We start from the raw sequence: 21,345 nt of genomic DNA, 5'->3' as shown, positions 1-21,345 counted from the left end.
TATTCTCCACATTAAATTCCTTTTGACTCCAGTGAAGCTATTTAACTTTGTAAAGGAAAGCTGAAGTCTCAGTATAAATATTAAAATCCATGCAACTATTTCTAATTTCAAAGCTAAATAGTTCAGATGAAAACTTCTGAACTTCAACTTGGTGTATGGGATTTTACTGACCTTCTTGTGGCCCTATTAACTTGCTTTCATTGCGATAGATCTTGGAATTTAATTAATTATTTGCTGCTTGGTTATATCTTAATTCCTATATTTTTATTAAAATGTTCTGTGGAAAATTCCAACTTCAAATATTATTCTATTTAAGACTATAAAAAATGCTACTGGTTTTGATTTACAAGAAAGAATGATGCCTCCCTGTGACTGTGTTTTGTTTAGTGCCAGAGCAGCAATCAGCTTCCAGCAAGAGTCAGCACTCTGTACCTTTGGAGAATTGTGGGAATTTTGGTAACAGCCCTGTGGGCAACAGAGAAGGACACTGGGGTTTGCACTTATTGTGATGCAGAATTTGCATCACACAAAATAACAGCTATTTAAAGACCAGAAGGAGTAGTTTAGTTCCTCCTGTTTCACTGTGCAGCAAACAACAACATCATCAATAAAGTGAGGGGTTTGGCAGCTGCTGCCAAAGCTTTTCAAGAACCCTGGAATCCAAAATGCAACCTTGACTCTGTGTTCAGGAGCAGAGAGACAAATGCAAAGATGCATTTATATCATAACAAGTCTCCTAATATCTCATAATAAGAGAGATTTAATACCTCCATGAAATTCCCTGTCAGTAGAAGCAAGGGGCATACAGATAATTTCCTCAAGTGGGATCAGATTAAAAGGGTAAGACCACAATAAGTGCAGCACTGTCACACTGTACACACAGCAATAGGTGTTTGTTGTTTCTGTAATGCTCTGTGACAGCTTCAGCAATTACAATATTTATTGTAGTTTTTTTAGGAAACTCTAAGAGGAGGCCTGATTTTGTAATGAAGACCCTGTGCTCTCAGCTCAGGAACATTAACCAGAAATTTGTCAAAAGTTGATCTTTCAGCATCTACTAATTTTATGCTCTTTCTATTCCAATTATTCATTTAGCATCTACACCTTTCTGAATCACAGAACATTCTGAGTTGGAAGGGACCCAAAAGGACCATCAAGTGGCCTGCAGACTACTGCCATATAAAAGAGAGACAAGAGGAGCTATACCTTTTTTTTTTTAGATAAAATTCAAGCTATCTCGTGAAGTATTCAAATAATGTGACACACTTATAACAGTAATTGTAACAAAAATAATTTGCAGGTAATTACATTCATAGCAGAAACCAGAAACCAGAACAAGTTCAGGTTTTGTCCAATAATATATTAGTAGGACAATGGGAAGTTGCCAGCTAATATGCTAAAGAGGCCAATTTGAAGTTTGCTACATGAAAATAAGCAATCAAAGGAATCCTTCAATGATCTGCAGCTAATACTGCAACAATGCAACCTTGTCATAATAATTTATTATTATAAATTATGTCATATAATCACATAATTTTTACTGTATGTGCAGTCAAAATAAGTCATTTGGACAAATGATTTATTTATTATTTTTTTAGTAGAAGTTGTATTGTCTAATTTTTATCACTGACATTTACATTTATGCACCACTGCTCCCCTAAATAAAAAAAATCCATGCACATGAAATTTAAGTGTTATTTTGAAGGAGAAAGAAATCAAACAGCACTAACCTATTTTGATGCTACTCAAAAGGTTGTCAATTTGAAATACTTCAAAAACAACTGCTTCAGCTGTACAGTCAGGTGGAAAAAGGGGAGTTGATAAACAGTGTCATAATAAGAACTTCAAATATAATGCTTTCTGAATGGAATTTTGACCACATAAGCCAGACCTAAAATTTGCAACTACCTCAGCCATATTAGTTTCATTGATCATTCCAACATACCCTCAAAGGAAGTAAAAACTGAAACTTTAAAAAAATTAACAAATAAGACACTGTGTCTCCAAAATGTTCCACAACAACAGCAGAACAGGAAAAGAAAGCTGAGGTTTAGGGTTTTTAGACATTTAGGATGCTAGGAATTAATTAGCTAAATTAGTTTTGTATGCAACAATCTGAATTTAAACAAAACAGATAAATCAGTAAATGAAAACGAATACATTTTCTTCAACAATGTGAGTAGAATAATAACTTCTGAGAAAATCTACATAAGACTGAATTTATACTTCCATAGCAGCTGCCTAATGGGTTCATCCACCTAAACAATACATTACTTTTTGCAAGTGTCACATTGCAGGAAGGATTTCACCTCCGTGCACGTGTCAGTGAAATGCTACTCCAAATAAATTAACCTTCCCCAACATCTGTAGCAGGATTCCCTGAGGAAATAAAGGCTCGTGTTGTCCTGCTGACAAGGACAGGCATCAAAAGCTCTGTGAGCAGCCCTTCCTGGCAGAAGAGTAATGAGACAGAAGCAGGATGTAAAGGTCACACACACAGATATTTTGCATCTGTCTTTCCCAACTTATTAATAGCAATTAGCTACTCACTTGCAATTATTCTCATTAATTAACAACTGCGTGGTCTCCCTGAGCCCTCACACACCAGAGCTCTGACTCCATCCCTGAGGAGGAAAATTCTGCCAGGTGAGCAGGGTCAGGAGCCACAAGTGCTGGTCTCCATCAAGGGCACAGGAGCATTTTCAGCATCAGTTTCTGAGGCAAGGCTTCATGTGGGCAGCAGCTCTTTCCAATTCAATTGTAATGTAAACTCACTACAGTTCTGGCCATTTCAAGAAAAATTGCATACACATCTCCAAAGACAAATCACACTAATAATTTGATGGAGATCCAGCAGTAAGTGAACTTCAGGATTTCAAAGACCTTTCCTCACATATCTGAAGTAAAATTTAATCCATAATGCTGTTGCAGGTTTTATGGCACTTGAAATAAGGAAATCCAAACACTCAATCACACACATGTCTAGCTCAGGATCTAAACTGTGATTTACCTGGCAAGAAAATCCCACTGAAATCAAAGTATTTTTCTTCAGCAAGCACAAGATAATTAGATTCTCTTTGGGTAAGAGTGTGTTTCCTTCCATCTGTCACACAAATAAAACTAAAATCACATGAGTTTTGATTGAGCACAAAGAGTGAGATATCCATCCCCAACTCCATCACAACTCAAAATACTTTCTATTAGTTCATACAAATATTTATTCTACTTTTAAAAGCATTTCAAATGCAGCTCAGCTTGTCTCAAATAAATTTTTGAAGCTAGTGTTTCGTCACCATTTGGAAACAAAACACCAAGTTTAACAAATAGCTCCCATGTTGCCCAACTAGCCAGCCCCAGCGATTCGTGACACGGGATTCATTTTCCAAGGAGGAAGAAGAAATGCTGAAGCAAACCAGACTCTCACCAAGAAAGAGTTGAAGAAATTAGACTGTGCAAAGGCTGCCAAGAACTCCAGGAGCAGATGGGATGCAGCCTGCATTTCTAAAAGAAGGAGCAGATGAGATGAAAGAACCATCAGCAGATATATTTGGAAAGGCTGTGAGAACAAGGGAATTACTGATGGGCTGGGGAGAGGTGAATGCAGCACCCAAGGCACACTCTCCACTGCAGGCAGCAGCACTGGGATGGAGCTGGGACAGTTTCCCAGGGCAGGAATGTGCCAGCAGGAGCTGCTGCCATGGCAACACCATGGATGGCAGCAGATGGGAGGAGCAGGGGCCGCTTTAGGGTCATTAAGAAATGCTTCTTTAGGAAGGGGCAAGAGTAACGCCCCAACAGAGTTTGCCTGCTCTTCAGGAAAAGCTGCTTGTGGTCTGTTTAATCTCTGCCACTGGGGATAACTAACCAGCACACACATGGATGCGCAGCAGAGGGGGCTGGATTCCCACAGGAGTGGGAACATGAGCCCAGGAACCTGGCCAAAAGGGTGTCAGAGAGATGCAGACAGAGACCTTGGCAAGAGAAAGCTCTAAGAAGTGTTGAAATATAAAAGAGGACATAGAACATTCATTCTAAAGAGATGCTTCACCCTGTGGCACCTTTTCTCCACCACTGCAAAGATTTCCCTGATTCACTTCTTCTGTTTCCATCTCAAGTGTGGTTTCTTACTCACACAGTTCACAGCTTTACTGGGCCATTCTCCATTTTTTCCCCCTCTTCATCTTCTCCATTTTTTCCTCCTGTCCTCTTCTGTCTATTTTAATGAAAAGGCACTGGGACTAGGTTTTTCTGGCAATCGTTTCATGATATTAAAGAAGACAGAAGGGAATCACCAGTAGAAGTTAAAAAAAAAAATCAATAGGCAGTGCACATTTTAAAAGCTAAACGGATATATTAAGTTGCCTGCAAAAACAATTTGGAACATTAATGCAATCAGAGTTCAGACAAATTCAAATTGCAAATTTTGAAGACCACACTTTTCAGACACCCTACTCAATCCAACAAGAGGTATTATTTCATGGCCTAAACCAACAGTTTGTATATTGGGAAAAGACCTCTCAGGACATCAGTTTGAAACAAATACAAAAGAGAGGCAGCTTCAATGAAACATAAATGTATTTTAAATCTACTTTCAAACAGATGTAACCTGGAATACAGCTATCACCAAATACACTAACCTCACTTCTAGATTCTGTCTCACAGATTTTTAGCACAACCCCAGCCATGCTGGAGCAGTGTGCACAGACAGATGGTGCAGCCTGGTGACCAGAGCAGTACAGACACCTTAGTGCTCTGTACAACTAACCCTCAGGGAAGGGAGAACAGGAAGGCAAGAGGCAAAAAACCCCTAACTTTGTCCCAAGTATAGGAAAATACTATTTACAGCCTACACTTTTTTCACTGAAATCACTCAGAACTAAGATACAAATCTATAGCAATTCAGTTATTTATGGTGCTTGTGGCACTGAATCTCTGAAACATCAGAGATCCTATTATATAGTTTCTTATTGACATGGTTTTGGTCCACTTCTTTCTGGCCATCTAGGTCCTATTCTTATCAAATCTTTTGATGTCTATCTTCCTCATATTGCCAGGCTCACATTTCAATTTCTCCTTCCTGTCCCAGTCTTCCACAATTATCTTTCCCCTGATTTAGCATTCAGCTCCTCTGAATTTGGGTTGGTTTCCTTCCATGCTCCCAGAAAAGAGATCAAGCTAAAACACTCTGTTCTTGATTCCAAACCCTGGGTTCACATCAGTTCTCACCAAAATTTACAGCCTTACATCTGAAGAGCTACTTTTTTATATCACTTTACATCTGAAGAGCAAACCCCGCACTGGATTTGCTTTCCAAACAGAAGTTGTTTCAGTCTCCCAGGTTTCTTTTTGAAAGCAGCAATATCCAGCATTCAGCCCCTGCCCAGCTCACCAGAAACTGAAAAGCACAGGTATGTAAGATGCTCTTGTTCTCACCCAGTGTTTTGTTCACCTTTAAACCACTGCTTCAGCCTCAAAGGCAAGTGTTTGTCTACTAGCAGGGTTCCTAATGAACATTTTGATCAAGGAATTCAAAGAGCACTCATGCTGAAATGCCACTGCACAGTGATCAAGGGCTCTGTTAAGGCAGAGGGATGTTCTGCAGCTCCTCTCAGCATCACACAGGTATCAAAGTCAGCAGTGACACACGAGGGGATGGCAGCCTCACACTGCTCCTCTCCCACTCTGAGCACTCCTGCACTTGCTCTTCCCTGCAGTTCTGACCTGCTTATGCTGACATTGCCCCTCATCTACACAGATCATCTTTTTATCCCAGGAACCAAACCAAATCTCTGCTTGAGGGTGGGTACTGGAGGGAGGAAAACCACGTCCTTTTTAAAATTCAAATGTTTCTCTCAGATTTCATCAGAAAGGAAGCTGTAAATTCCCTTACAAGAGTTTGAAAAGACTTGTCTCACCTCTTAAGCTACTCCAGGAGCTCAGGTTAAGCAGCATGGCCAGGAACATGTCAACACTCCACCCCACCCAGCAGAAAATAGGAAACTTACTGTTATATAATACACTCTCTCTCTATATATATATATGTGCGTGTGTGTGTATACACTAATATATTATATATATACACTAATAGACTATTTCTATATATTTTAGGTTTCATCTCTTCCCTGAAGTTTGGTTATTCCTGCTGTAGTCTGCAATGATATTTAATGAGAGGAGATAATCAATGAGGAAAAACATTTGGACCAGTTTTACATCTTATGGGGAAAGAGTATATGTGAATGTATTGATTTTTAATTATTAGTAATTTCCCTTTTCAGTGTAGATATTTTTCTAGTGATTTTTATGGAAAAAAAAAGAAAAATATTCAAGCCTGAATTTCAACTAATTTAAGTTTTTCACTGGAATTCTAAAAAGAAAAATCTCTCATTTTGCAACAACTACCAAGCTGACCCAAGATGAATATATTCTTAAAGTCAGTTTTTGTATTTGACTGAGTCTTACTATGGGTGCAGCCTGAGACTTTACACAGTTCATCCTTTTGCCTGACATGCAGGTTGAACTGCAGCTATTTAGGACAGCTTCTCTTACTTTTCTAATATGAAGAAAATCCTATATTCTTATCAAACATAAAAAAAGGCTTGAAATAATGGTAAATTTGAAGGGACAACACACTGAGTTATACATGCACTGATTTGCATGTTCACTGGTGCACAGAACTGGATCTGGAATGCACATTTCACAGTAAATGCTTTTAAATAGCTATTCTGAGTAATCAAGATCATTTATTAATAAGTAGTATTACCTTGTGTTCACTGACATTCACAGACATTAAGAAACTCCACTTTTCTGTTCATTGAATAAAAAATAAATCTATCAGTTTATTTTAAAAGACTTTCAGTTAGAAATGTAAAAATATTTTCCTGGGGTCACCCAAATGCCAGATGGCAGCAGAGAAGCTTTCAACTCAATTCAGAGGCTGAATTAATCTCCTTAGCACAAATAGATTTGCAATTACCATAGATTAGATTGTAACAGAAAAATAATCTGACTGCACAATTTAAAGTTTTTTACAAGGCAATTCAGCCTCAGGTGAAGCTCCACAAGCTCTCTCCCTATTTTCAGACACTTCCACAAACCACGAGGAAACAAATTCCTCCTTTAACACTGCATTTTAACACTAAGCAGTGGTAGTGACACAGCCAACACTTGGTTTCCAAAAAAGGGACCCTTGAGAGGCTTTCTGAAAGCACTACCAATACCCTGAGATTTCAAAATGAAAATAGAGAAAGCTTAATGAGGAAACAACTGAAACATATGGAAAATATTGTTCAAAATCAATGTGTGGGAAATTTAAATATCTCCTTTCCCTGAGTGTTTCCTCTGGTAAATGTAAATATAGGTTTGGTAACAGACACTTATTCCTTGCATATATAAAGTATTTTGGCAACATAAGCAACTGATGGCCAAGAAAATTCAGATAAACTAACAAAAAAACTGGTGACTTTTCCAGATGATCAAGATTTGCAAAGACACTTTAGCAGGAGAACTTCTAAATTTCTGCACATTAATATTGCAGTAAAATGTCCTTAGCACATACACATTTGTAAATCTTTGACTGAATGCAGAATACAAAACAGCATTCATACTAATAGCTTATAAATACACAACTACTCTCAGTTTTGACTTTGGTTCCCAAGTGTTAAACTATGCAACAATACACTCATTTCTACACCAATACTGCATAACACACTTCTATGATACAGCCAGAAACTAATGGTTGATGAACAATCTCTGTTTAATGCTTCCTCAACTTCCTCTTTTTGCCTGCAGAAAATGATACATTTGCAAAGAAAAGACCCAGCATCTGTGGGAAACCCCTGTATGGTTACAGTGCTGTGCAAGGCCCATCAAGCAGTGTGGGGGCTGAGCCTGGCCAGCAGGAAAGCACCACACAGCCCCACTCACTGCCCCCTGCAGCAGGGCTGGAAGCGAATTAGAAAAGCCCAAGTGAAAAAAAAAAACCAACTTGTGAGATAAAGATACTTTAATAAGCACAGGAAATAGGAAAGAAAAAGCCAGAGCAAGAGATGCTGTGTGGGAAAACCAGAAAGCTTTGATAGTGCACAAGTGCTGCTCAGCAATAGTCAAAACACTGGTTATTATAAACCAGCTTCAGTCACAAATCCAAGATATGCAGAAAACTGGCACCTTAAAATATTATCACAGTTTCACCAGTTTTCAGGACACCACAGATGTTGCATGGTTTAATTTTACATAACTTTATTCATAGCTACAAATGATAAATATATTTATCTATCTTTCTGCTATCACTCTCAGCAATGCCAGATTTTGTAACACACTGCAACAAAAAAGGCATTGTAATATATTGCAATTGATTGTCTAGCTGCTTATAGTACTATGAAACAGGTTAAAAGGTAATTATTGGCCATATGTATTTGGCATTTGTGTTGAATAAACAGATCAGGAGGAACATGGCTCATTAGCATGTTGGTGGCACTTTATGCTGTGAGCTTGTAAAGTTACACATTATTGACTGCTAATCAGAACAGTCCCCCTGCACACGTGGGGTCCAACTGCTCAAATGTATTTACAATTCAGCAAGGAAAACAGGACAGTTGTAGCCACTGTAAAACCACTGCACAGCTTAGTCACACACAGAAGTGAAAAACACCATCCCTGTCCCCATTCTTCAGCTGATTATTGTGTCACCTCCAAGGGCCAATGCAGGAGATCAGGATCTAAATCAAGAGCATTAAGCTTACTCTTGGAAATAAACAATTTCCTAGAGCAGATTTTAGGAAGATGAGCTGTTCTGCAAACATCAATGTTACCATTACAGTTTCCTCCCTTTTATCCCCATTTCCTTGAATTACACTGACCATGACTGCCTATTTACATTTCACTGAACTATTCGATATTAGAAAGCCCAGCTGAATTTACAACATGCAAGGGAGTGTTCAGGAATCACAGAGGACAGGTCTCAACAGGCCTGGATAACATTTCTGATGTGTGAATATTATTTATTCCAATTATGTGATCTCTGCCTACTGTCTGGGTTCATAACACTAAAAGATATACCTGCAGTTCTAATCAAATTTATTAGTACAAGACTCTGCATTTCATACTGTCCATTATGCTTTTTATCCCAGAACTACCTTCAGTACTATGCTACAAACGTTTTGTGTTACTCTGTCACACATGCACACTGTTCCAAAGGCAATGTTTACCTGCTAACACATCCTTATTGACACAGTCACCACGTGTTTTTAATGAGCTTGATTTCCATCTAATACTGCTTTACATTAATGGGCTAACAAACTCTATCAGCATGCACACACAAAGAATGGATCACTGCTCATTAGAGTACCTACATGAAGCTCACAACAGAAATAATAAAATGTGGCTGAAAATATTTCTGCAGATGAAGACAACTACTAATTTGGAATGGGCTTTTTTCCATTCAGATACCTGCTAAAAGATTGCTCTGCAGTGCATTTTTAAGCCAATTAAGTTAAATGCAAAGGCACTTAGGCAGTGCCTAAGTTAGCAGCAACTTTTAACTTAAGTTAAATGCAAAGGCACTCTAAGCAGAGCAATAGTCTGTTTTTGAGACAGTAGAAAATCACTATTTTCACCCAGGTGGTTTATACATTACAACTTCAAAGGCTTCAAACTTTTTGGACTAAGTGTTTATAAATATCAGGATACACAACAGCACTGCAAACCATCCCCACAGACCATCAGGCTTCTCTATAAGGACAAAAGCACTGGGAGTTGCTCACCACAAGGGACAGAGGCCTCTTCCATGAAACAACACCAATCAGTCCTGACAGCAGCACCTGGAACAGAGAGCAGAGTTACTAAAGAGGCACGAGGCTTATACCAGTGTCATTACAAACACAGCAGGTAAGGAGATCAAGCTAATAAACAGCCATGATACGTATTTCCAGAATGCTGGAAACCAAATACTAAAATTAAAATGCTTTCCTTTTATTCTCAATAAGAAATAAACAGAACTAGTACTATGTTGTTTTTAAACAATTTTCAATCCAGCTGCCAGATTCACTCAGTTGTGATCAGATCACAAGAAGTTCATTAAAAGATTTCTTCTCTCCCAGTCCCAAATGCTATCAAACACTAAAGGAGAATAAATATTTAGGGCAAATGTTCTTGTGATCTCTTACCACAACTGAAAATTAGCTAAAAAAGTGGAGTAATGACAGAACAATCACAAAAACATCCAGGTATCCAGAAAATTAGCAGAAGGGTTTTTTGTTCTGGTTCATTCACCCAAACAACCTCCCCACTTGATCTTATGTTTGAGAGGACCCATACATTCATTAAAACTTGGATTTAGCATACAGATTAGCATATACATTACTCCCTATATTACAAACAAAAAGCAAGCAGGATTCAGACCTTTATGCACCTAAGCTAATCTTAGGTATTTTAAAATAACACACAAATTACAGTTGAGTCACCATAAGCTTTACATGTAGTTAAAAATGGAGAAAGAAACAAGAAATGGGGTGAGGGATACTGACCCTCATACAGGAGAAAAACAGTGGAGAGGAGCCTTTTCATTAGAACACTGAATTACAAAAATAGCAAAGTAAAACCCAAATAAAAGAATGGGAGAAAAGAATGCACAATTTATTTATTTCAAGAGTCCATAGTGTCATTTTTTCACCTCAGCTTGTGCAAAGAGTCTGTGTAATAATAACTTCTATAGTTGGCTAGTCACCTTTCCCACCCCATCCTGCTTTCCTAACAATCATTTGGGTGTAAAAATAGCAGAGTATAATAAACAAAAATGCATCTATATCTGGCCACTGCAGGAGTGATGTACACTGCACTGGGAACCAGGTTGGAAACAATCTAGCCTAGTGATGCTTGGTGGGAATGTGGAGAAGGAGCTGTTGGTTCTCTGGAGCAGCTGCACTGGGGAGTGCCCAGTTTAAGCTTTCACAAAGTCTGGTCTGTGGACACTCCTACTGTGAGCATGTTTCAAGCATTTTTCACAATCTGACAATATCCACAGCTGCAGCAGCTGTTGAAAACATTATTCAGAAAGACAACATGTGGAAAATGTGCCTTTTGGTATTTTCTTTAGTAGCTATGCCATTAAAAAAGACCCCTCAAATTAGGGGTTTTTAGTGAAAGCTCAGTGTTAGTTTCTAAATGAAGTACAAGTGCAACAGCTGGGAGATAAATGCAGAGTAAAAATGAACCAAGACCAGCACATGGATATCAAAGACTGTCCAGATAAAGCCTACATGCAAATGTGCATAGTTTGTATTCCACAGCATTTCCTACAGCAGACAAGTCACACACTTCTGGATGGTGGCCAAGTGAAGGAAAATTCGAGAATTACATCTTTGCCATTAATTAAATGTGCTCACACAGCTATGTTAGCTTATTATTACTGTATGATAAGTTGGCTCTGGGCTGATAATCCTGTAATGTGGAACTGCACTCAGAAGGTAAAATGACAAGGTTAGCCAGTTTATCTGCTGGCTAGACAGCACATGCTCTCAATTAAATAAATGGACTGGCTGAAATTGTGAGGTTATTAAAGAAAACCCTCTAGGAAAAGAAAGAAATTGCATTCCAAACCAGAGGATGTATTGATACATAAAATATTTGTAGGTAAATCAGTATTCAGCAAGTCACATGGTCAGTGCCAAGACACTGTAATGCACTACCTATGAGTAGCAAACCTTTACTTTCATTTACTGTGTGACCTCCCTTCCATGAATTAAACCTCTACCCCTCCTGTCTTATTTGTGGCATTGCAGAGGGTGCAAGAAGGGAGCTGATCCCTTTTGTTCAGCTGAACTACAGCTGTGTTTGACCTTTAGAGAGGCCTTGTTGGATGAAAGAGGTACATGTGTTTAGATTTGGAAAAGGAGAGCTTTGTGGCGCTCACTGTACTGGCTCTCCATGCAAAAGGTCAAGCACAGCCAGGCCCCTCGATAAATTTGCATTAATTAAAGACACAAGAACTCAGTGCCCCACCTGTTTAATATTGGCATTATAAGAGGTCACCTCAACAGTGCTGTCATGTAATTTACCAACCCCCATTAGTCCCCTGTGTTACCCAAAAAACTTATTTTGCTTTGAGGTGCCTCTACTTCCAGTGCCAAGCACCTCACATTAACCCACAGTGGGCACAGCTACGAAACTGGGAAAAAAGCACACAGAGGATATCACATCATGACATTTAGCTAGAATACACCAAATTACTATCAAAATAGAAATCTACAGATTTCTCTTGATATTGAAGATGACCAGGAATTTAAGAACAAAACCAAACCAACAAACCCAAACAAACAAGTAAAAAACCCCACAAAAAACCCCAGTCTTAAGGTTTTGTTTTCTCTTCAGCTTAAACTTCTTATAAATACAACGTTAACATTAAATACAGTGAGCAGAAACGCCACTTTATTTCTATACAAAAGTAGCAATTATTTGAAAAGTAGTATGTAATTTACAGGCCCAAAATATCTTACAATAATCACTCAGAATATTCAGCAGCTCAGCATTGCAATCCATATGGCTTCATGTGCTTTTCAAAATTCACTATGTCACTATGTATATTCTGTGCACAGGTTCTTTCTTTCTTAAATAAAAAGTAAATTGGAGTTTGAGGATTTTAACAATCCCTCAACATTGGCAATGTGTTTGGATTTCAGAACCTGCAGAGTACATTTTTCTACAACTTTGGACCCAACTTCCATCTGCTGAATTGTAGTGGACCTCCCCATCCCATAATAATTGAAATAAATGACAGCTACTAAAATCATTCAAAAAAGTAGCTTTGCCAGATTCCATAAGGATAATTCCCACAGATATATGTAGATATATGTATGTGCTGATTACCACAATGCTGAGGCACAGAGAAACAACAGAGTACAGCAGTGCTGACTTCTGCAGCATTAGAAATGCAGCAACTCAACATGCATATGAAAACTCCATTATCAGCAGTGCAAGTGGTGCTCATGCATGACAAAGATGCATTTACTTTAACAGGCACAGACTGAGGCAGGACAAAACCAGAAGGTAAATTTACTTTACAGTACAGGGACTGAAAACAAAGAATTAGCCCTTGATGGTGTCTTTTCCAGCATTTTGCCTCCACAGTCTGGTGAATCCCTAGAAATTTAGAAGGCTTTGACTTTGAATATGGGACAGATCAGATGATGCAATCTCTCAATATATCCAAAATCACCTCCTTTCCAACTCTCCACCTCCAAAGTGGCTCTTGTAGGTAATACATTCTCCAGTGTGGTTCCTTTAAACTTGTCTTCTCAACTACACAAACCTCTATTTATATAAATATTAATTAAAGCCATACTAGAAAAACCCCATAGAAACTTAAAATTACTGACGTCTATGTATTAATTTGCTTAACAAAATGATTTTTCTTCCTTAGTTAGACTTGGTATCTAGAAACGGTTTTCTAGTCTAATATAGAGTATGAGTTATAGAATTCATGTTCTGTTTGTATTTATATTTCTCCAAGTTTTATTCTCTATTCTTATTCCTGCTCCCTTGCTCAGCCTGGTACAACATATATCAAGTCATTTGGTTATTTTCTACCACTTTAGGGGTTAGTCACATTTTCAGTTTGTAAATACAAAACCAATTCTCTAAGCAATGGATTCAGTCACATGAAAATAAGCATACAAGTTCTTCACAGCAATTCCAGAAATTCCTTCTCAGGCCTCTTCTAAGAACTAAATTTATGTGTTTACAGAAATCTGTGTTTGTGTTTCCAAAAAGGTGTGTTGCGAAGGCAGAAACCAGAGAGTTTGTGACAGCACATCAGACAAACACCACCAGGGTGGGCCAGGCAGAGCAGGCACAGCACACAGAGGCAGCTGAGTGGAGAGGGCAGGGCAGGAGCCGGGCTCCAAAGGGAAATCCCAGCACCCCCGGTGCTTTCTGCCAAAGCACAACAGCAGCTGTGCTCCTGCACCAGGGCCTGAAGCCACTGACCCTTCCCAAGGCTCCCCTCTCTGGGCTACAGGAGCACACACTACTGCAGAGATTATTTGTGTAACTCAAATGTGCCTGCAAGGGTGGAGTTCTATTGTACCTTAACAAATAATATCCCCAAGGGCCTTTAGGTTTAGGTGTAAAATAAATAATATTCACACATCAGAAATGTTATCCAGAGAGTCTAAAACAATGGCTGAAATATCTTCCAGGATGATGTCTCTGTGAAGTCTACCACAGCCCTTGTAAAAAGTAGACAATTATTAAACAAAATGTAAGCATTAAATACTGTGCGAGGAATGTCACAACTATCATGTACTCAGAGACTATAAAAGCATGACACATTACTACCAGAGCATGAAATCTTCTTATAATAACACACTCTGCAGCATCTGCAATCCATTAGTGCAAAATGCTGGTAAAGTTAAATACACACTACAGGAAAAAGAGCTGTGCTGCATGGGAATAGGGAAAAGTAACTGGAATAGCCCACCAGTAATATTACTCTCCATTCCAATTCCTGGAAAAACAGGAAGGATGAAAATCTCTTGGGATGAGGGTGGTATGAATGCATTAACAAGTACCAGAAGAAGAAAAATGCATACACACACACATACCCATGAAAACTGTACGGACAAGTACAGAACAGTGGCTTGGTTCTGGAATGGTCTTCCAGGAAAGTCATCCTAAAGAGTGGGTGCTAATAAAAATCATACCATTACAGCATATTCAAAACACTGCAAAAATCAGTCATGGGCTAAAGAGTTTTTTCAAATAGTTAACATAAATATTTATGAGCAAATATGCAAACTGACTGTTCAACGTGCAGCTATCACTAGAATCCAGGCACTGCTCTCCCATTTAAAGGCTCCATCCCTATAAACACAAAAAGCATGAGTGCCACCAGACTGCAACCACCAGCAAAAGGTCTGGACACTGAAAGATAAATACAAGCAAGCCAGCAACAACCAGAAAGCCACAATGATTTAAGCACAGTTTTGTGCTACTTTATAAAAAGTCTCAGTGTGTTCCTGACTCACAAACACTACATCACAGCTGAGTCGCTCTCATTTATCCACTGTGATCCTAAAACTAATCTAATTCTAATTGCCATGGAAACAGGAGCAGAGAAACAAAATCCCTCGGTGCCCCACAAGAACAGGACAGCAAAATTACCTATACATTGACACAGCTACCAGACTGTATTAAGAGCACACAGTTCTGATCTCATTTTAAGCTCTAGGGTGAGATTTTTTTGGTCTTGTCTTTGTATTCCTATCAAATATTCTCCATACCCATCAGGAATCTGCTTGATACACATCTGTAATTTGCTTCTAAAAGGAAACAATTTAACATACAGAGAAAAACAAGCACTGATGGAGCACATATATATCAGAATAACATAATTTTCAATTATAAAAAAATTCATATGTTATGTATTTGTTACCCTTCTGAGTGCTTCAGAACCATTATGCTCAACTTCACTAAAATATGCAAACTGTATTAAAAGCTATGGACAGGGATTTAGATAAGATATTAAGCAGAGAGCTGATATGTCAGTGACTCACAATGCAGTCTTAATTCTAATCTGGTTTTTATTAAACATCCTCACAGAACACACCATTACATTATCTCCTATGCCCCATAATGTAATCCATGAGCATTAATAAGGCACACAGCCATTAGCATAAGAGTATTTAAACAGAAAGGTAACTAAGCAGTGTGGAACCAATCCTCCAAGCTTGCAAATGTATTAGAGTATTTATGAACAAACCTGAAATAAACAGATGACTGAAGAGCAAGCTCAATATGTGCTGTTTCATAGGGGAAGAGTTTGAACACAGAATAAAGTCTATTGAGACACTGTAAAGGATAACATAAGATGATTTTGTGGCTCTTGGACAATTCAATCTAAAATAAAGTTTCCTCACAACCCAAGCAACTTCCCTTCTCCAGAATGACCCACGGATGAAACAAAAGAACACAAGGGCTTTGAGTAACAGTGCTGCAGAATCAGATGCTGTGTTCCACAACATTTAAAATGAAAGCCAGACCAAGCAATTATTTCACAAATAATTGACTGAAGAAATGTGCTGCCCATACATGACATTCAGCATCTCTACATTAGCTCAGATCAAGTGTGGATAGCTTATCGATTCCTTAAAGCAGGAAGGGTTTACTGAGGCAGCAGTCAAAAGCTTAATTAAAATGCACTGAACCAAAGAAATCAGTGAAATTAGAAGCAGTTTGTCCAATATGATAGATCTGTATGCAGGTGTTGTAAACTCAAGTGTCAATTCTTCCCTCATCTCAATATTTATTTTCTTGGGCTTTATGGGCATTCCATGCAATAGATTTACACAGATGATTTCTAACAGGGACAAAACCTCCCCACATACAAGTATATTGAATTTCCTTGCCAAAACTGCTGATACATTTTAAATTGTTTGTAATGAAAGAAATAATGCACTTGAAATCATTGGGAAGCTATTATGAGTCTATAAAATGAATCATGCTTTGTTTCTTTCATGATTGTTACATTCCTTCAAGGGCAGAAAGTGTGAAAACTTTAATTTATCTTAATTCCAGTAATGAAGGATTCCATATTTTTTTATTACTAAGCCAAAGGTATCACCCAAATGGTATCAGATCTTCACTTCCAGAATTTTCATTTTATGTTTTATTGTATTTTTTAAAAATTTTATATCCATAATGTTATTGTGACAAAAAGCAAAAATAGAGATAAATTTCTTTAGACATTCCCTAATCGGTTTTCACACCAATTTTGACTTGTATCATTGACTCAGTACAGAAAATTATTCTAGAAATATTGTTTCCCAGTAGCATTAGGAAATTACTAATAAGATTTTTGCTGCTGGGCTCTTCCAATAATTATAAGGATGAAGACTGAGATTGTTTAGATAACTGAAATGAGACAATGGCTCTTTCAATTACCGACACAATTTCTCAGGGGATGAAAGCTGAGGTGTATTATAAAGCAATCCAAGTATTGATAACAAGAGCATTTTCTTTGCCTCAAACTCAGAAGGGCTCCCAAATGCACACAAAAAGCAACACCTCTGCACATCTCTAGTGCAGAGAAAGGCCCACTCCTCCAGTTTCATAGATCTTTTGGAGATGTATTTCCAACTGCAGTGCCCCAGGGCACGTGGAGGGAGATTAATCAAAAAGCAATAGAGCTCACACTCTAACGAGCACGATCAGTGCTTGGCCTCCAGGCCGTGCCACCAGATAAAGGAAAAGGTTAAAGATGCACAGGCAGCAAGAAGGAGCTGAGTAAATATTAAATGGTCACATCAGATAAACACTGCCCTCCTGGTGAAAGCCACCTACACTGCTGCTTTCACCCTCATTCCTGAGACAGCCCTTCCCAGGCAGCTACAACCACTGCAGACTGCTGGTCACCACATCCAGAACAGGACTTAGAGGGAAGGACAAATGGATTTGGATAAACACAGGTTTAATCAAGGATGGATAGATGCCTTCCAAGCATGCCAACAAACCAAGGGTTCTGAATGAATTTCATGGCAGGTTGCACATGAGCCAGCAGTGCCCGGGCAGCCAGGAGGGCCAAGGAGTGCTGGGGGCATCAGGCACAGCATGGCCAGGCAAGGGAGGGGATTGTCCTGCTCTGCTCTGGGCTGGGGCAGCCTCACCTCAGTGCTGGGGGCACTTCTGGGCACCACAATATAAGATACATTAAGCTGTTAGAGAGGGTCCAAAAGAGAGCAACAACAATTGTGAAGGGTCTGGGGAGGGGAAGCCACACCAGGAATGGCTGAAATCACTTGGTCTGCTCAGCTGGAAGAAAAAGAGACCAAGGGGAGACCTCATTGCAGTCTACACAACATCCTCAGAGAGGAAGAGGCACTGATCTCTCCATCACAGACAGGACTTGAGGAAGCAGCATGAGGCTGAGTCAGGGCAGGTTTAGGTTAGAGATTAGCAAAGTTTTTTCCCCCAGAGGGTGTCTGGGCACTGGCACAGGCTCCTAGGGCAGTGCTCACAGCACCAGCCTGACAGAGCTCAAGAAGTGTTTGGACAATGCTCTCAGGGCACATGGTGAGATCTTAACAGTGTCCTGCACAGGGCCAGGACTTGATGATGCTGATGGTCCCTTCTCAACACCTGTCCCCCAGTTCCAAACCTATCTGAACCGGTTTTCTGCTAAGACAAGATCAGGGAAAGTACCTGCAGCACCTGGTCCCCCCCAGCCTCAGTGGCACAGGATGGAAACCCAGCCTGGAGCCACTGTAAAACATTCCTGCCTTGTCCCTGCCCAGCATGCCCACAGGCCTGAACTCCAGCCACTTAAACCTGCCAGCAGCAAAATGAAAAAAGGAAATCATGCGGATACAGAGTCAAAATAGACTGAACAAAGAATGTAATGTCTTTAGAATAATTTAGAGCATTGCCTCCTTTCTTTATTATAATAATCTCATTAGTTACTATTAAAGACTTAAAATACATTCTTCAACATGTTGCATACAAGTTACAAGATACCTGGTTTTGACAACCCTTGACAATAACTTATAAACATCTCTAATTGGTTCAGAAAGAAAGACAAAAGGACTTGGGCAAGTACAAAAGAGTGTATCACTCCAGCACCACAAACCAACCATGAAGTTCTACCATGCACCCACAAGAAAATGAGTTTTCGATGCCAGGAGCAATGACAGCCACCAAGCTTTACAGAAGAGAAGGCACATATTGGACTGACCTAGGGAACAGACAGAAGCTTTTCTCCCACCAAGCTCTTGGGCAGCACAGTGACAGGGACTTCCAGCTTGAGACTGCAGAACTACTTGGCAAAGCATCAGTGTTTTCTAGTGAAATCTGACACGTGACACGTCCCCAACATTCAAGACAAACTCTAGGCAAGAAGCAAAAGCACCAAAATCTCTGTAAGTCTAATTCTACTGTAGAGGCTTCTTCACATGTCAGCAGGCAAGAGGTTTGGGGAGCACATGACTTGCTCTTCCAGGAATTTTAATACAATTGATTATTTGGGCAATAAATTCCAAATGCTGAATGAACAAAAGCATAACCTTAGTTCCAAAATCAAAGCCCAGAGCTATTTTAAGTGCAAGGAGAACGCAAAAGAGGAAATCCTATAACCATTACAGAGCAACTAAAATAATGCCTCTTTTCTCTTCATAAGGGATTCAGAGAGATTACTGATGTATAACACTAAATTCATTTGCACAGCAAGTTGTAATAAACATGGTTAAAATACATGAACTCCTAAACACTGCAGACAGAAAAACATCCTGTATAATACTAGTTACAAAACCAAGCTGGATCATCAAATTGAAATATTTCCCATATTGATTCGCAAATAAAGTGAGAATAAAACACCAATCTTCATATGAGACCTCATCTAACACCAGAGCCATTTGCCAGATCCTGGTGGCCTGCTTTCTAGGATTATTTAACGGCCATTCAACCACAAACCACACTCACTCTACAGAAACTCCTTTCCCACAGAAAAATTAAGCTCAAGGAGTCCAAAGGCTTATTCCAACTGACTCTAAGGTCAGGACTTCTGGTAAATATAATGGGAACTGTGTATCAAGGTTAAGAGGAAAAACATCTTAGAGTCTTAAAAGAGCAGTTTTCCATTTTTACATTACTGCTAGATTGAAACACTTTACTCTAAAAATTTGTTCCTGGGGTTTTACAGAATCATTCATCATCATCATAACTCAGACCCACAGAAACTGGTTCCTTACTGCATCAAATAAAACCTGCATTGTACAAGATCCACCTGCATTGTCACCTGTGGAGGAAGTAAAATCCCAGAAAAAGTGATTCCCACTGCCATATGAAGCATGCTTGTTTAACAAGGATTACAGATTAACCAGCATCATTCCTGACCTTTAGAGGCTGATCCACTACCATGTCCAAAAATGTTAATTTCATATGGTACAGCCATTCACATACAGGCACTAGATTGAGCAGTGTTTTACTCTCTTTAAAACACCTTCTTAAATGCCTCTAAGAAATAACTATAACTTCATCTAATATTAAATGGCCAAGCTCAAATATGACCATTTTCCCACTTCAGTGCACAGTCAGATGTCTTCATTTAAAAAAATTCCGCAGAGTCAAAGGCAAAGCAAACTGAGTAAGCAGTACATCAAACTCAATTATATTTCAAAGACAGGGCCTCTTTGGTTTGTTCTACTTGTCTCTGATTGCCTGAAAAAAGCTCACAAAGAAGCTTTGAAATTACCATCCCAGCAAGATTCCCACACTCTCAATGTTTGTGTTACTGCAGCCTGGCTGACCACAGACTCAACAAAAGCCCAACATATTGACTTTCATAAAAGCAGCTATATCCCTGCTTCAGCTGGAGATACTTTATTCATTAAGACAGGATAAACTGAAAACAAGACAGAGAGACTAATACTTACTTCCAAATGATTTAGGGCTATTACATTTTATGCACACTAACATAGCCTAAAAAGTTTTAACCTGTAACTTTGGCATTTAGATTCCATCTTAGTTAAATAAATTTGGAAATTAGCTCTCAAAACCCAAGACAGTGGGATGGTATTCCAGAACATGAGGTGTCACTTGTCTTTTCAAAAAACATGCTTGACTTTACTGAACTTGGGCATGTAATAGAACGGGATAGTGACTTTGCACACAATATCTGGTTTTAGAACCATCTCCTCACTATCTTTCCACGTTCACTTTTCAGAATCACCATCTGAGATGCAAAAGCTTTGTTTTTAAGCTGAAGAAGGCAGAGAGAGATGGATCTATTCTACTCTGGCCAGCAGCTTTCTTTTTGTCCACATGGAGAAAGTTGACAGGAAAACAATGACAACAGTGGTTGTTCTGACACAAGTATCCAAAGCACTTTGCAGAGAAACTTGGCTTTCTAGCAATATGGGACAGACCAAGGACCATTTGAAGCTTGCTGATTAATGGATAGGAGAAATTCAAATTGAGTTCCCCTCAGCTGGCAACTGATGTGAAGAAAATCAGCCTCAACACCACAGAGCTGTCAAGGAAGACTCTCTCAAGTTATTGCTATTGATTTATAGGAACACGACAACCTGTGCCTTGCGTCAAAGAGTCTCTGGTTAGGGGTACATCAGATTCTGGTGACTTAACTGGGAAATATTCTCTACAGGACAATCTGCAGTAGTAATTACATCCTATCTTGCACTACTGTAAACACATCATGACTAAACATAAAGACCACAGAAATGTGGCAATCCACTACAAAATCAGCAGAACAATTTTTGGAGGTCAGGAAGAGGGGGTCAGTTTCTTTGTTTTGGGGTTGTGTTTTCTTTGTATGTTGTTGTGTGGTTTTGGTTTTTTTTAATA

At 39.0% G+C, this 21,345-nt stretch overlaps 1 protein-coding gene across 7 annotated transcripts in view; it reads right to left on the bottom strand.

Annotated features, from left to right (window-relative positions):
• Positions 1–21,345, bottom strand: part of ENTREP2 (endosomal transmembrane epsin interactor 2) — an 87,187-nt gene that overhangs the window by 41,575 nt on the left and 24,267 nt on the right. For all 7 annotated transcript variants that reach the window (XM_054273031.1, XM_054273032.1, XM_054273037.1 and 4 more), the window contains exon 2: positions 9,762–9,818. In XM_054273031.1, coding sequence (XP_054129006.1) covers positions 9,762–9,818 — 57 coding nt within the window. The remainder of the gene's footprint in view (positions 1–9,761; positions 9,819–21,345) is intronic.

The sequence above is a fragment of the Melozone crissalis genome, unplaced genomic scaffold (genome assembly GCF_028551555.1).
Source record: "Melozone crissalis strain CALT ecotype California unplaced genomic scaffold, PUWL_Pcris_2 ptg000014l_1, whole genome shotgun sequence".
In the NCBI taxonomy this organism is placed as follows: Eukaryota; Metazoa; Chordata; class Aves; order Passeriformes; family Passerellidae; genus Melozone; species Melozone crissalis.
Note: the sequence above shows the minus strand (reverse complement) of the source record. Positions and strands in the feature narration are given on the sequence as shown.